Source organism: Dasypus novemcinctus, chromosome 12 (genome assembly GCF_030445035.2).
Source record: "Dasypus novemcinctus isolate mDasNov1 chromosome 12, mDasNov1.1.hap2, whole genome shotgun sequence".
In the NCBI taxonomy this organism is placed as follows: Eukaryota; Metazoa; Chordata; class Mammalia; order Cingulata; family Dasypodidae; genus Dasypus; species Dasypus novemcinctus.
This window is the reverse complement of record NC_080684.1, coordinates 93,757,356-93,774,516: the sequence shown is the minus strand read 5'-3', so window position 1 is coordinate 93,774,516 and position 17,161 is coordinate 93,757,356. Positions and strand designations below refer to the sequence as shown.

Below are 17,161 nucleotides of genomic sequence, written 5' to 3'. Positions count from 1 at the left end.
AAACACCCTGGGCAGCAGCTGCACGAGGTGAAACCTTCAGAGTGTTGTTCATCCGCCTTTGATCCTGAAGTCGTCTATATCAGAGACTCTCTGGGACAGTTCAGGAGCTCCATGGGGTCTGGCAGGAAGGAGAAAAAACGTGTGTGGAGAAAGAGGTGTTTTTTGATAGGAAGCTGAGAGAGGGTAATTTTCTAGTGATTTTTGCTTGGTTGTCTCTGGGCAGCAGCAAGTGTGGCTGAATCCTGGGATTTCGACAGAGTAGAACCAGAGAGGTGAAAGGTGGCACTCTGCAGAAGTGAGCATGGGGAAGCGGATGTGGCTCAAGTGGTAGGGCTTCTGCCTACCATATAGGAGGACCTGGGTTGGATCCCAGGGGCCTCCTGGTGAAAAGAAGAGAAAGCATGCCTGCATGGCAAGCCAGTGCCTATGTGGTAAGCCAAGTGCCTGAGTGGCGAGCTGAATGCCCATGTGGGTGCCTATGCGGCAATCTGAGTGCCCACGTGGTGAGCCAAGCACCCACTCCAGTGCCTGCGTGGTGAGCCAGTGCCCACGCAAGTGAGCCACACAGCAAGATGATGATGCAACAAAAGAGAAACAATGAGGAGAGTCAAGGTGAAGCGCAGCAGAGACCAGGAACTGGGATGGCATGACAGGCAGGGAAACTCTCTCCCCATCAGAGGTCTCCAGGATCAAATCCCGGTGAATCCTAGAAGAGAAAGATGAGAAGAGAAGACAAAAAGAGAAATAGAGAAGATCACACAGCAAATGGACACAGCAAAAACAGCAGGACAGGGAGAGGGAGGGGAAGAAAAAATTTTTTTTAAAGTGAGTATGCTTTGATTACCTACCATATACAGTCAATATGGAAAGTATCCTTGGGGGAGATAGAGTTTTTAAATTATTAACAATTAAAACATACATGGGAAGCGGATATAGCTCAAGTTGTTGAGCACCTGCTTCCTATTTACAAGGTCCCGGGTTCAATGCTGGGTACTTCCTAAAATTAAAATGAAGAAAAACACACACACGCAAAACAAAAAAAAACACAAAACTCACATTTTTGAACTATATAGCCTATTAAGAAAGTGCAGATGAGTGAGGAATACAGAGGCTCAGGTCTAAGACAGACCTGGGTGTGAGTGCAGATACCACCACATTCAGGTGATTTTGAGAGCCCTCCTTATCCTTTTTTGTGCCTCAGTCTCCATTGCAGGGTTGTGTGATTGTTAATTGGAGTACAGCTGGCACTCAGTTTAATGGTAACTGTTTTGTTATTGTTGTTTTTCTGAGAAAACCTTGAGATTGTTCATGCTCCCACTTTTTTCTTCCTGTACTCACCCCTCCATCATTTCATCAGATATTGTGATATATTATCTCAAAAACAAGTAAGACCCAGGCTTTGCCCTCACTGTACTCACAGTCCTCATCGGAAACAGTGTAAGACAATTTACCAAATACAGTATGTCAGATACATGTGATACTATGTACAGAATACTGTGGGGGGAAGGGGATGTGGCTCAACTGATTGAGCGTCCATCTACCATATAGGAGGTCTAGGGTTTGGTACCCAGGGCTTTATGGCCCATTTGGTGAGCTGACCCACATGCAGTGCTGCTGCGTACAAGGAATGCTGTGCCACGCAGCGGCGCCCCCTGCATAGGGAAGCCCCATGTGCAAGGAGTGTACCCTGCAAAGAGAGCTGCCATGTGCAAAAAGTGCAGCCCACCCAGGAGTGGCGCTGCACACACAGTGAGCTGATGCAGCAAGATGATGCAACAGAAAAGAGACACAGATTCCCAGTGCCACCTGACAAGAATGCAAGTGGGCACAGAAGAACACACAACAAATGGACACAGAGAGCAGATAACAGGGCGGGGGGTGGAGGGGAGAGAAATAAATAAAATATATCTTAAAAAGAAAATATTGTGGGGATATGCTTTGCCTGAGCAATGAGGAAGATTTCACCTGGGAGATGATGGTAATGGTGAATCAGGGTTTTGAGAGATGAATAGGAGTTTCCATAGGAAGGGCTCAGCCAATGTAGGCATTTCTTTCTCTTCCTCTTTTTCCTCCTCCTCTTTTTCTTTTACTCCCCTTCTCTCTTTCTTCCTTTTTATCTCTTTCTCCCCATTTTCTGCTTTCCCTCCTCCTTCATATTCATAATGTTTTATTGCTAAGAATATCTGCTAAGAAATATGCTAGGGAGGCGGGCTTGGCCCAGGGGTTGGGGCGTCAGTCTACCACATGGGAGGTCTGCGGTTCGGACCCGGGCCTCCTTGACCCCTGTGGAGCTGGCCCACATGCGGTGCTGATGCGCGGGGAGTGCCGTGCAGTGCAGGGGTGTCCCTGTGTACGGGGACCCCACACGCAAGGAGTGCACCCCGTAGGGAGAGCTGCCCAGGAATGGCACCACACGCGCAGAGAGCTGTCACAGCAAGATGACGCAACAAAGGGGAGCACGGGTTCCCCTGCCGCTGACAACAGAAGCAGACAAAGAAGAACACAGGACGGGTGGACACAGAGAACAGACAAGGGGGGGGTGGGGGGCGGAGAAGGAATTTGCAAAGCTGAAATAAATGGACATGAAATAAATGAACATGAAAATTTGTTTAAAAAAAAAGAAATATGCTAAAGAGATAAGAAGACAGTGTATTTAATTAGGAAAAATTATACCATGGTTGTCCTCTCTAAATAGCATATTAATTTTTATAACCAGAGTAAGTCGTTCTGTTCTTAACTTTGTTCCAGTTCAATCTGGATGCATTTATTTGTAACTTGCTTTCCATCTGCCTTCCCTTAAAAATGAGATTGTGAAGGGATCTTCACCGTGTAGCAGCGAATGTCCAGGGTCCACGGAAGGACTTGGAGTGTGTCGATCTAGATTAACTCTTGCGTGGCCTTTCTGTACTTTCAGATGGGAAGCCAGTATCCTTGTCTCCGCTGGAGTCCCAGCCGCACAGCCCCAGGTACACGGCCTCCAGCCAGAGGGAGCGGGAGAGCCTGGAGGTGCGCATGCGCGAGGTGGAGGAGGAGAACCGCGCTCTCCGCAGACAGCTCAGCTTGGCCCAAGGCCGGGGCTCCGCCCATCGCCGTGGCAACCACTCCAAGACCTACTCCATGGAGGAGGGCACCGGGGACAGCGAGAACCTTCGGGCTGGCATCGTGGCGGGCAACAGCTCTGAGTGTGGGCAGCAGCCGGTCGTGGAGAAGTGCGAGGTGAGAAACCCCAAGAGGCGCCTGTTCACAGGCCCACCGCCCTGCCCCTCGCAAAGTCCTTCTGGAAGCGCAGCCACGTGCCTGCAGAGAGCTGGGATTCTTGCGGCAGGCCTGGGTGCGGATCTGCCTCGGTCGCTCGTTTTGCTGCGTGGTCTGGCACGTCATTCAGCCTCTGTGAGCCTGGGTTTTCCATTTGGAAAATAGGGACCATTTGGCCTACCTCACAGAGGTATTCAGTGGTACTCACTGATGAACTTAGGTCTTCATTCTGACCATGCACAGGGTTTCTACACCTAGTTGTCCGCCTGGGGTCACCTGTTCCTCACATGAGGTGAAAGGTGCACCCCAGAGATGTGGTCTGTTTTGTGGGCCCCTCCGTCCGCTTTCCCACCTCACTTCCTGAAGAGCCTCAACAGTTCCGGAAGCAGAGAGGCCTGTTATTGCTCTAAAGCAGCAATTTGAACTTCTGTAGCTTAACGTAATGCCCCCTTTTTAGAATGTGCTTCCTTCCGTAGTTTCTTTGGAAATTTGGAACACTTAGCCACCAACCCCCTCCTCTTCCACACCCGTGCTGAGGGGCTGTGCTGAATCCTCACTCTCACACATGCACCAGCTCATTTACGCTTCGTCCAGTTTCCACGAAGAGGGAGTAGACCATTCCTGTTAAGAGCAAGGCCTTTTGAGACACACGGCACCCAGCGTCATCTCCAAGCTCCCGTGGTTGCTGCTGTGAGCACTTGAGCAAGTTACCTAACCTCTCTGAAGTTGAGGCAGCTCATTGATGAACTTCAGAAAACAATAACCTACGTCATGGGGCGTTAGTGAGCATCAGTGAAATGGTCCTATAAGACCAGGGACACATACCACGTTTTCACTTTGGGTAATTATTATTATTTTTAGTTAGAGATGCTGCGATGGTTAGGCTCATGTGTTAACTCTGCCAGGTAATTGATGGGTATTCCCTGATGTTTTTTATTCCATTTCCTGGACATGCTCTCAGGATATTAGACTTCAGACTCTGTGAAAATACTTTGCAAATTATAGTTTGCTTTTCCCATAGATGTTTCCTAACCAGCATCCTGAGTGACCCTTTTAAAATACAAGTCAAATCACATTACTTAGCTCTGAAAAGCCAAAGCCTTGTAAAGGCCTATGAACCCTCTGGGGTCTGCCCTTGCGCAGCCCCTCAGGCTTTGCCTTTTGCTGCCTCCCCTCCTGGCCTCCTGGCCTCCTGGCCTCCTGGCCTCCTGGCCTCCTGACCGCTTCACACCAGCCCCCTTGCACCTCAGGGTTCTTTTCTCTGCCTGCAACACTCTTCCCAGGCCACCAACAAGCGCGTTCCCACCCCTGCTTCAGGTTTTTGCTTCAGTATCAGGTTCTCAGCAATCTTAACCTCACTCATCCCTTTTCCATCTCCTTTATCTCCTTAATTTTTCTTCCAAGACTCATCAGCATCTAACATTCTATATAGCTTACTGCTGTAGACATTTGCATGTTTGTTTATTTTCTGTGTCCATCGTCGCCCCCCAAACTAGAATGTCAGCTCCACAGAGGAAAGAATTTGGTCTCTTTTGCTCACTGCTCTGTCCCCAGCACCTACAGTTGAGCCTGGCCTGCGGTGGGTGCTCAATTAATACTTGCTGAATGACTGAATGTCTGACTAATGTGCGACTTTTTTGGGCCAGGCCAGTCATCCAGAGGCCCCATGGGTAGAAGTGTAGCTCCGGTGGCCCTGGAAACCTTTGTGGATCAGTGTCAGTCTTTAGAAAGGCTGATTTTAGGTAACACACCTGCTCTGAGATCTGCCTGTACCAATTAAATGCCTTCCATTGACCCAACCAAAATTCGGTCTCACACTTTAATAGGTTTTCAGTGTAGTTTGTGTTTCTGATTCCTCAGGTTGCTATGTTCCTTACAACGCCAGAAAACTGATCCCCAAAGCAGGCCAGGAATGCACAGGGTGGCATATGCTGAGTGGCTCGTTCATTCTTCCTGCATTGGGCCCCGACTGGGGAGGAGGCACTTGGAGCCTCCCCTGGAGGTTTGGCCCTTCCTGTTGTCACATGGCCCTCTAACCCTTGCATGTCCCTGGAGACTTGACTCACACTGTAGCCAGTAGGTAGCTATTTTCCACAAGGTTGAAGTAATTTCGCCTTTTGGGTCTGGGGTTCAATATTTAAGGTGAACGGGCAGAATTAGATCAGTCATTCTTCTCAAGAGTAGAGGTTCCCCAGAAGTTTATAGGGTGATTTTAGATGGTACATTTGCAACAGATTAAAAAAAAATAAGTTACATATAGTTTTTTTGAGGCAGGGGACTTTGGGTTGAACAGACTCTGAATTCGACCCCTCACTTCACTACTGACAGGTTGAGCCATGCAACCTTGGGCAAGCTACTAACTGATCTGTGTCTCAGTTTCTTCACCTTGAATTTTGGAAAAGTCTGGATATTCAGAGGCTGTAGAGCCTGCCTGAGGAAGAGCGGGGATGCATACCCAGCTCCTGATTCCTGGGCCTTCGCTGTTGCGTAGTGACAGTCTCGTACTGTGTTCTCTCCTCTTGCCTTTTTCTCCACTCCAGAAGATTTGTAAATTCCAAGGCCTTGGGCGATGTGATGGTAGCTGGCAGGATGAATGCTGTGCTTTACTTGTTTTATACAAGTGGAGGGAAGTGGCGCTCTCTATTTGAGAGGTTTTGGAAATGCATTCTTTGCATCTCTCAAATACCCCTCATGCTCTCTTCAAAAGAATCCCAGCTAACATCTGTTGAGATTTTACTGTGGACACCACGTCCCTACAGTAGTAGTTCTCAAAGTGTGGGCCCTGGACCAGCAGCAGCAGCATCACCTAGATGCAGGTAATTCTCAAGCTCCACCCCCCAGACCTCCTAAATGAGAAACACTGCGAGTGGGGCCCAGCGCTCGGACTCAGGTGCATGTTAGGTTTTGAGGACCACTTGTTCGGGGTCCTCTAAATACCTAGAGGGTAAGTAGTGTTGTGTCCCCCACCCCCCATTTTGCAGATGAGGATGCTAAAGCAAGCAGATACTTAGCAACTTCCCTTGTGCTGTTTACTTTCAGTAAACATTAATAACCATGGTTGTATTAGGTGCACTTTCTTGCATTTGTTTAATTCATTTTTTTATCTCCATTATAGATTGGGGGAATAAGTGTTCCAAATCCACATAGCTAGTTAGCTTTGAAGCTGGGACTCAAACTCTGCTGCCATCATTTATTTTTATTTCTCTCCCCTTCCCTCCCCCCACCCCAGTTGTCTGCTCTCTGTGTCCATTTGCTGTGTGTTCTTCTGTGACTGCTTCTATCCTTCTCAGTTGCACCGGGAATCCGTGTTTCTTTTTGTTGCATCATCTTGTTGTGTCAGCTCTCCGTGTGTGCGGCGCCATTCTTGGGCAGGCTGCACTTCCTTTCACACTGGGCGGCTCTCCTTATGGGGCACACTCCTTGTGTGTGGGGCTCCCCATGCAGGAGGCACCCCTGCGTGGCATGGCCTCCTTGTGCGCATCAGCACTGCGCGTGGGCCAGCTCCACATTGGTCAAGGAGGCCCTGGGTTTGAACTGCAAACCTCCCATGTGATAGGCGGATGCCCTAACCACTGGGCCAAGTCTGCTTCCCTGCTGCCATCATTTAAAACAAAAATTATTCTGATAACATATACAACACAGAATTGCCCATTTTAACCACCTTCATGTGTGTAATTCAGGGATATTAATTACATTCACAATACTTTCCTACCATCACCACCATCAATTACCACAAATTTTTTTAAACATTAATTTCCTGACCCCCTCCAAGCCCTGATAACCTGTGAACTATTGTCTCTATGGATTTGCTTATTCTAGGTGTTTCATGCAGGTGAGATCACAATCTTTGTCCTCTTGTATCTGGCTTATTTCGCTCACTATGATGTCTTCAAGGTTCATCGTATATCAGAGCTTCATTCATTTGTATGGTCATTCATTGTGCATATGTACCACATTTGTTTTTTCACTCATTTGTTGGTGGACCCTGGGTTACTTCCACTTCTTGGCTGTTGTAAGTAATTCTGAACCTATCTTTTCATAGCTCATCAGTTTCCTAAGCATGCTTCAGTTTTCTCTTCTCACCCTGGCGGTTTTCCTGATATGAAATGTGTAACTAAATTTTGCCCTAAGGCAGAATACCCTGAAGGGCACACTAGGCCACAGCTAACGGCGTTGCTGGGAAAAGCAGGGCTGGGTGGAGTGTGGGTTAATTCTGCTGGGTCCACAGCTTGTCTCTTACTCCTTAATTTGAGTCTGAATTTCTTTGGGGATATGGCTTATTTTTTCCTCTGTGTCCATCTATGAGAAAGTACCCTATGAAGATTTTTCTGTGAGTGCTGGAGCACAGAGAAGTTGCTTTTGTGCAATTAGAAATCCCAGCTGGCCCTGAGTGTCACAGGTCATGGATTGCACTGAGGTGGGCTCTTCTCTCGGGAGTGCCCCTGCATCCCCTCCGCCTTGGTGATGCTGGTGCTGTGGAACCGAGGGACACTGAGTGTGCCCCTGCCGGAACCCATCTCCTTCTCCCATGGGATTGTGTGGTTAGCTGATTTTCTTTCTCTTTGCTTGATACCAGGGAACAGACTCTCCGTTTACCTTTGTTTTTTTATTTTTATTTTTTTCCTTTATATCTCCCAAGCCTGGCTCAGTGCCTGGCATAACCCAGACTCCCGAAACATTCATGTCACGAATCCTTCTGCAGATCCTAAAAATAAAGGTGACCCACTTGTCCCCAGTGGCTCCAAGAGTGAACCTGGCTCAGAACGATGCCTTGCCTTACGGTTTTAGTTTCCCAGCTGCAAAAACAAATCCTAAGCAAAATGGTTTGGCTTAAACAATGGGAATGTATCAGCTCATGGCTGAACTAGGAGAAGTCCAAAATTAAGGTGTCATCAAGGTGATGCTTTCTCCCAAAAGATATAATGTGCTGGGGCTGGCAGCTGGTGAACCTTTGTTCTTGGCTTTTCTGTCCCATGGCAGTGCATGTGACAGCCCCTCCCCAGGTTGCCTCCCCTGCTGGCTGCCCCTCTGACTGCCTGCCTGGTTTTTCCTCTTTCTGTGGCCTTCCTTATCAGGCCCTCAGTAAAAGGATTAAGACCCATCATGAGTCAGCTGGGCCACTCCCTAACTGAAGGAACTTCATCAAAAGGTTCTACTTGGGAAACGGACTTGGCCCAGTGGTTAGGGCGTCCGTCTACCACATGGAAGGTGCGCGGTTCAAACCCCGAGCCTCCTTGACCCATGTGGAGCTGGCCCATGCACAGTGCTGATGTGCGCAAGGAGTGCCCTGCCACGCAGGGGTGTCCCCCGCATAGGGGAACCCCATGCGCAAGGAGTGCACCCCGTAAGGAGAGCCGCCCAGCGAAAAAGAAAGTGCAGCCTGCCCAGGAATGGCGCCTCCCACACTTCCCGTGCTGCTGAGGACAACAGAAGCGGACAAAGAAACAAGAGGCAGCAAATAGACACAGAGAACAGACCAGACAACCGGGGGAGGGAATTAAAAATAAATAAATAAATCTTTAAAAAAAAAAGGTTCTACTTACAATGGGTTCACCTACAGGAATGGATTATGTTTAAGAGCTTGTGTTTCTGGGGCACATGGCTCTAAGCTACCATTCTTAACTGTATTTTCAGTGCATTTTGCATAGATTCAAAGTGTGGTCTTAAGTACCATGTTCAGGAATACAGGAAATGAACAGAAAGCTGAACGGACTTCCTAGATCCCTAGAAGGAGCTCTGTGGACCATGACTGAGAATTATGTAAAGCTCCTTAAAATTTAAAATGAAATTGTACAAATTCTCCATTGGTCCCTGCCTGCTTTGTTTCCCTGTAGGGATTTTCAGTATCTCTATGAATGCCTGAAGTCTTCTGTCCTTTCCTTCCACCACAAGGAGAAAGGGGATGCTGAGGAAGGGCCACTGGTCCGGGTCAGAGTCCTGGCAGAAAACGGATTATACACTCAGAAGGGAGGGTCAAAGTCTTGGGCAAGGCTGAGGAAACCAACCAGGTGCATCCTGGAAGATGTCGGCACAGCCCCTGGGCCTGACGGAATGAGAGACAGGAGGGGACATGGAAGCCAACAGGAACTGGAACTGTAGGAGGGGCCCTGATAGAGTCGGAGAACTTCACCTCTCTTTGCTCTTGCCTTCGTGTCTCCTGCTGATGCCTCCCATTGACCAAACTCAATCAGAAACCCAAGGGAAAAGGAAGTCAGTTAATGTGTTCTATATAAGTCAGCAGCTGAGGCACAAAGTAAATAGGAAAAGGGTAGAGAATGAAGCTGGTCGGGCAAATGAGGGTACCATCCAGCTGTACCTCCAGGTGTACTACAGTCTGCTAGGCTGCCAAAAGCAATATACCAGAAATGGCTTGGCTTTTGCGGTGGAAATTTATTAACTTATAAGCTTACAGCTTTGAGGCTTGGAAAATGTCCAAATCAGGGTATCATCAGGTGATGCTTTCTTCCTGAAGACTGGCTGCCAGCGATCCCGGACTCTGTCACATGGCAAGGCACATGGCAACTTCTGCTGGTCTCTCTCTTCTCTTCCAGGTTTCCTTGCTCTCAGCTTCTTGCTTCCCTGGCTTTCTCTCTATATCATCCTGTGTATAAAGGACTCCGGTAAGAGGAGTAAGACCCACCCTGTGCCACAACTTAACTGAGGCACCCTAATCAAAAGGTCCTACTTGCAATAAGTTTACACATAGTATTGGATTAGGTTTAAGAACACATTTTTCTGAGGTGTATAACAGCGTCAAACCATCACAGGGTGTTGTCACATACGGAGTATTTTATCTATAATTGGAAGGTGTAGGGAGGAAGGTTTAGGTCAGAGAGACAGTGTCACGGAATCTGATCTTCAGACTCTACCTTTCCATGTGGGAGTGTCCAGGTGTTTGTGGCTTTCTTTAATCGGCTGCACTGAGAAACATGAAAACCTGTCTTTACAGTCTCTCACAGTGAAGGTACCACAGTGAACATTTTTTCACCCTGCACTTTTAAGGATCGTCCATCCCCTCTCCTCTCCTCTCTCATCCTGCCCCCCTCTCATGGTTCACTTCTGTAGCCACAAAAATGTGGGACCATCCAGAGTCTTCCAGGAATGTATTCACTGCACTCTGATTGTCTGGGGTTGTCGAGATGGCTCCAGATGATGAATTTATTCATGGTGGCAGGTGTATGGGATGAAACTAAAGAGATTGGAAAATTATGTAAAATGTTTGAGAATCTGTACGCTTGTACTTACATTTAATGGGCCCATTTGAAAAAGCCCCTGAACCCTGAAGCCAAGACAAAGTTTGATATCTCTGAGGCTGCATGTTTAAATATTTGTGATTCCAAAGAGCCTGATTCAGCAGCTTTTCACCCATCCTGGTCCCATTCCTGGTTATGTCTACCGTGTACAGGCATTTTCCTATTCATTCCTTTGTAATTTAAACGTGACAGGTGCATCCACATTACAATCCTTCATCCTGAGTCTTTTGGGGATATTATCCAAAGATAAGTGATGGTGCCTTCATTTTACAGGTAGGGAAATAAAGATATGCATACATTAGACTGAGAAAAAGACAGCATCAGAACCCAGGAGGCAGGGATAGCGAGCCTCCCCCCCCACACACACACACGCAACCTTCTCCTTCCCTGCCCTTTCTCCTTCCTAAGCACAGGGCTTCTCAGTAGCAGTTCTCTTGACATTTGGGGCAGGATAATATCCTCGTTGTGGGAGGCTATCTCTGGCATTGGAAGATGTTTAGCCGAATCCTTTACTTCAACCCACTAGAAGCTTGTAGCACCCATCCCCCGGCAGGACAGTGAAAAATGTCATCGGACATTGCCTGACGTAACCCTGGAAGGCAAAATTGCCCCCTGTTGAGAACCACTGCCTTGCAACAGAGTATTAGAGCCTGGGTCTTACCAAATGTGCTTTAATAGGGCTGGAACTGGACTGGAGCAGAACATCTTTTTAAAATCTCTTGGGTGTTTCTGATGTTCAGCCAGACTTAAGGCTTAAGAATCTCCTTTCCAGTGTCTACATCCCATCTCTCAGTTCCCTAATCTATAATACTGAACCAATAATACTATACCTGTTTCCTACAGCTGTGAGACATAATTGGATGATCTGTTTAAAATATTAAGCGCAGTGCCTGGGATATGGTATTTGCTCAGTAAATATTAACTATTATCATGTTCACTATTCCTCTTTTTCATTTCTCTCATCTTCCTTCTTGAACCCCAGGACCAAGAGCAGAAGGTGCACCGAGGGTTGGAATTTGCCCGGCAAGTGTGAGAGGGCAAGATGTGTAAGGGAGCTGAGAGCTAATGAGACGATGGCTTAGCTGAGCAGCTGTGCAGTCTAGGCACGATGAACAGTCAAGGGTAGGGCCTGGTAGATGAGGCCAAATGGGATTCTACCTAGAGGATGCAGTGCAGGCATCCTGGAGGATGAAGCAGTGACCTGACCCGCGGATCAGTCGAACCAAGACCCGAGGGAGGGAGCGGGAATGAAAGGGACAAGAGACACAAGAATGGAGACAAGACAGGATTCTGATCAAGTCTCATTTATTGAGGGTCGATCAGGGGTATTTATAGCCAGGGATCAATGAGGTTTCACGCCACAGATCTGATTGGTCTACATCATGAAGTCTTTTCGCGGACATTTCAAAACAACCGTCTGAGTGGCATGAGGATAGAAACTTAATTACTACAGCGAGGGTAGGGAAACAGAAACTTAACCGGGTTAGTATCTAAAAATAGTGCTTAGCAACAAGATTGCCAATACAACACCAGTGCCAGAGGCAGCTTCCCACGGGTCCCCCTTTTCTTTAATATTTTTAGCAGGAAAGGAAGACTGACAAGATGGCCATTCTGGGGAGACTGTACCTGTCTTAGGTCAGGGCTGGGAAACAGACGATCACATTAGACCTTACCCGTCATTGAGAATCGTGGCAGCGAAAGGCCACGTCTCTGTCTTAGGTGGTGGTTATCGTGAGAATGCCTTGCCCAGTTGCCCCTCATTGACTAACCAGTCCAGCGCCTCAGAAGATACTGATGAGATATTCATGGTCTGGGATCAGGCCTATCAGCTGGATCCATTTGCAAGTAATGGTCAGACCTCTCCTCGTAGTCGGCCATGTCCAGTCTATGATAATGGACCTGGATGGGCTACATTTTTATGGCATCCAGTGGTTGCTTTAAAAAGGCCATAATCTTGTTAAAGAGAATAGGTCCTAGCGATAGAAGTATTAGTAAGCCAAGCAGAGGGCCCAAGAAAGGGAGTAGATAGGGCAATAGTCCATTCATTCCACTCCACAGTCAGCTCCTTTCTTCTTTTCTCCAGGTCTTCTTGAAGCTTCTTAACCTTGTCTCAAACAATGCCAGATTTATTAGCCTAAAAACAACACCTTTCCTGTAAGGCCAAACATGGATATCCCACCGTGCTCTGCCATAACGTAAGAGATCTAGCCCTCTCCTGTTCTGCAATACTACTTCAGCTAAAGAATTCAATTGATCTTGGATATCTTGTATAGTGCTAGATAAGTCTTGGACATCATCAATTAATTGCTTAGATAGCTTTGTGTGTTGATTAATGGATATCCCCAAACCTGCTGTTCCAGTGGCTAAAGTTCCAGAGATACCTAATGTCGCTGAAAGTGGAGCAAATTGAATGGCTGTCTTAGAGCGACCGGCAATAAAGTCCATCCTCGGAATAGGCACAGGTTCATTTCCCCCCACAATGTCTACATCTGGGAAAAGAATGGCAAGGGTACATGTCCCTGTCCAATTAGAGGGCAAGAAGGTGTATGCGAGGTTATTGCCACAAATGAATACTGTGCCATTACCGGCACAAAGAGCATCGGAGGTATTGAGTGTCGTGTTGCATTGGGCAAAGGCAATATGTCCTAAATGAAGTTCATGACTATTATTGATCGATGGAGAATGGAGGCAGAAAACAGCATATGCATCAGTGAAAATGGGTTGTACCCTAATAGGTGGGATGATAGCGCAGGTTTGATTACTAAGGTAAGATCTATTACCTGCAGGTAGTGCTAAGGGTACTGAGTTTCCTGTACGTAAACACAGCCAGCAGTCTTGTGCAGTGTGGGGTTGGGAGTCATTGAGCAATTTATAGGCAGCCATAAGAATATCAAAAGTCTCAGCATCTATATTTACACTCTCAGTCTTTGGTAAGGCTAAAGGGTGATATTCAAGTTGAGGGAATGAATTCCTAATAATTTCCTCTATTCTTTCTTGGATAATCACCTGCTGGGCCCGATCTTGTGGACCTCCTCCGTCTTAAACATGGACCGGGGGAATTTTATTCCAGCAAACAGTGTCTCCCACGGTACCGAGACAGCCGGCTTCTACTAAATGATTACTCTGTAGGGGGTTAGGATTCACGCCCCAGTCTCCTTCAGCGCTGCCAGATTTGGTAGGAGCTAATTTGGTAGTATAATAGATCTTATTGTTTTTGGTGCACGATTGTACCTCAATATAACAGGTGCTGTGCATAGATGGGTATATAGATTCACAGTGGCAGGGTCCAGGGCGGCCGCCTATGGAGGGAATTACTCTAGGTAGGTTTGGGCAGACCCACTCCTGTTCCCCATAACCTCCGGCATGACTAGTTGGGGCCTGCAAATAAGCAATCTTATTATTATTGCACTGCACAGACTGTGTATACATATTGGGTACGGTGATAACCTGACCTCCTTTACACTCACAAGGTTTGCCATATAAGTTTTCCAATATATAAGCTTAGTGTCCAGATTTTCAGGCACATGGTGGGTGGGTTATACACAGCAGGCGATAGCGAGAAGAAGGCAAATATACGTTACAAAGAAAGTAAGTAGAAGGGATCTGTCCAGCGTGGTCCAGTCACTCAGAGTGCTGGCGTATAACAGAAGAGCTCCAACGATGGTGACAAAGCTGCATAGAAGGATTCCAGGGGGACTGCACTGCTGCATTGGTTTTAGCGTTGGTTACTCTCCTGCAAGAAAGCAGTGGTCATCTCAGGGAGAGTCCTCTACCCTGGATAGATTGTTACTGTCCATTTGTTTAACCAATCGTTCGGGCAGCCACCTGGCTGCATCTAGTTCTTTTGAATAGACAGGATACCACTTCCCCTTTTTTTATTTTTTCGATGGTATTTTTTAGAGACAGATGCGCTCTTTCGACTATACCTTGTCCTTGGGGGTTATATGGAATGCCTGTGTTTTATGCCTAAATGCTGGCAAAATGTGGCAAATACATGGCCAGTATATCCGGGACCATTATCTGTCTGTATCTGTTGTGGGGTTCCTAATACTGACATGGCAGTTAACACATGAGCTGCAAGATTCTGACATCCCTGCAGATATGGGTGAGACTGAGATTTCCGAATTTCTTTGAGATAGAGGTTGTGGATGAGGCCAAGGTCCAGCCTTTGGCACTGGCACTGGGTGGCTAAGATGGAGTGGGAGTGAAGGTTATTGGCATTAAAGAGATCTTGAATTGGAGGTAAGGCTGAAAGCCTGTGGCAAAGTGATGGGCATATCAGAACTGCATTTTGAGGTGACTGGTCAATACAACAGGGAGTTAAGCAGATGTGGCTCAAGAGACTGAGCTCCTGCCTATTGCATGGGAGGTCCCAGGTTTGGTTCCCAGTGCCTCCTATAAGAAGATAGCAAGCTGGTGCAATGGGCAGGTGCAGCAAGCTGATGCAACAAGAGACACAAGAAGAAAACATAATGAGAGAAACAATAGAGTAGGGGACAGAGGTGGCTCAAGCAATTAAGCACCTCCCTCCCACATCAGAGGTCCCAGGTTCAGTTCACCGGTGCCTCCTAAAGAAACAAGGGAGATGAGCAGACATAGCAAGTGCAAACAATGAGGGGGTGGGGGGAAATAATAAAAATAAATCTTAAAAAAAAAAAAAAGACAACAGGAAATCCGGAAGCTGTAGGAGGAATGGCCGGGAACAGTTCTGAAGAAGAGGCTTCTCTCAAGCGCACTCCTCTTATTTGGGTACAAGTGGAACATACTTGTACCGCATTACTCCCAGTACAGAACAAGGTTGGAGTGGGAGTTAGGAGGTGGTGGGTTTTGATTCAAGGAAAGCCTTGCTTCAGTAGAAGGCACATAATGAAGAGACCTGAACTTGCCATTCTTCAAGAGACGCTGGTGACTTGTGTAAGGGATTACCCTAAGGGCAATACTTTCCAATTTTTGTCAAATTATAGCACCCTTGAGGATTGTTTTTGTGGAGCACAAGGAAATAAAAAGAAAAGGTTGCTGGCAGCAGAGTGTAGCCAAGCCTGAGGGTTCCAGCTGCCCTAGTCCTGCCTGGGTAGCCTTGAGGTTTGAGGGGATGAATATTTTTGTCACCTCTAATTATTCCTGGCATAGCAAGGCACCAAAGCATACCATTTGGAAAGCTCTGCTCTTGAGGACATTTCTGCCATGATTGGAATGTATTGTGCCAAGCATTGCACTCTGCTTTTAGTTCACTAATGGCATGACCCTTCAGTTGCAGAGAATGAGTTGACAATTGGTTAAAAGATGGAGCCAAGATTCATTTCAGGAGCCCATTCTCTTGACCATTTGGATTAGATGACCACTGAGGTTCCCTTCAATGTGGACAGTCTGTGACTCTTTAATAGGGACCCCTAGGTGTCCATTGGACCCTTGGGCCCTGCTATCAAGTAGACCTCACCTAGCACATCTTGTGAGAATGTTGCACAAACTGTGAGCCATACCTCTCCAAGTACGAAAGCCCTGATTGCCAGTTCGTCCTTTCGGGGCATATTTCTTTCTTCCCTCTTGTTACCAGTTGTCATAGTCTCCCAGCTGGGGGGCATGGGACTCACTGTTGGCCTATTTGAGCCAATCACCATTTCTCTTGTCCCAAAAATGTAATTGAAAAAGGCCTTAATGGTTTCCAAATGATGATAGCTCCATAAACCAATTAAAAAGGCCTTAATAAAACTGTCTCAAGTTATTTTCCACAGCCGCGGACTGTGTCCTTTGTTTTCTAATGATCCCATAAGAAATAAGTGCAATTTTTCTTTTTGTGTGTGGTACAAAATGCCAGGAAGGCCTCCTTCCATCTGCCTAACTGCTCCCTGTGTTCTCGTCTTCCAGACAATCCACGTTGCTATCGTCTGCGCCGGGTACAACGCCAGCCGGGATGTCGTCACCTTGGTCAAGTCCGTCTTGTTTCATAGGTGAGAGCATCTCTTGTGTCCTGTGGGCTGGTGCATGTGACCGCCTGCCTGGGGAAGGGTTAAATAAGAGCACAATTTCTCATCAGTCATTCAAGCTGCCTTGAGAATGTAATTTTTGTCTGAAACCCTGGGGAGATTATTGTGTTAACAATGTTTAACAGCAGCGATTAGGTGCCGCCTTGCAATGTGTAGAATTGTAGCTCTCAGACGTAAAGGGACTGTCAAGGATACCACCAAGGGGGCATTTTCAGGAATTGGAGTTGTCCTGGGTGCTACTGCAGGGACAGATGCTGGACATCGTATGTCCTTCCACAGCCCACTGGGTGGACTGGGGGAGAGTGTCACTACAATGTAAACCGCTATCCATGTGATGCAGCAGTGCTCCAAAATGTATTCACCAAATGCAATGAATGTCCCACGATGATGAAAGAGGTTGTTGATGTGGGAGGAGTAGGGTGAGGGGGGTGGAGGGTATATAGGGATCACATATTTTTTGAATATAACATTTTTTTTTAAAATTAAGATGGGGGAAAAAAAGGATTTGATACTTGACTTCCTTAATCTTCATTTCCTGCCCAACACTCCCCAGATCTTGCTTCTTGCACATCCCCGTTAATGGGTTGCTTCCTCCTCCAAGCTCTGGGTGTTTCAAACCATTAGAAAGTACTGTCTTATTTTAAACTGGAAACTTTCAACTTGCAATTA

General features: G+C 47.0%; 1 protein-coding gene across 3 annotated transcripts in view; it reads left to right on the top strand.

Moving 5' to 3' along the window:
* Positions 1-17,161, top strand: part of LARGE1 (LARGE xylosyl- and glucuronyltransferase 1) — a 588,869-nt gene that overhangs the window by 250,083 nt on the left and 321,625 nt on the right. For all 3 annotated transcript variants that reach the window (XM_058308687.2, XM_058308686.2, XM_058308685.2), the window contains exons 3-4: positions 2,915-3,216; positions 16,374-16,456. In XM_058308687.2, the coding sequence (XP_058164670.1) occupies positions 2,915-3,216; positions 16,374-16,456 (385 nt within the window). The remainder of the gene's footprint in view (positions 1-2,914; positions 3,217-16,373; positions 16,457-17,161) is intronic.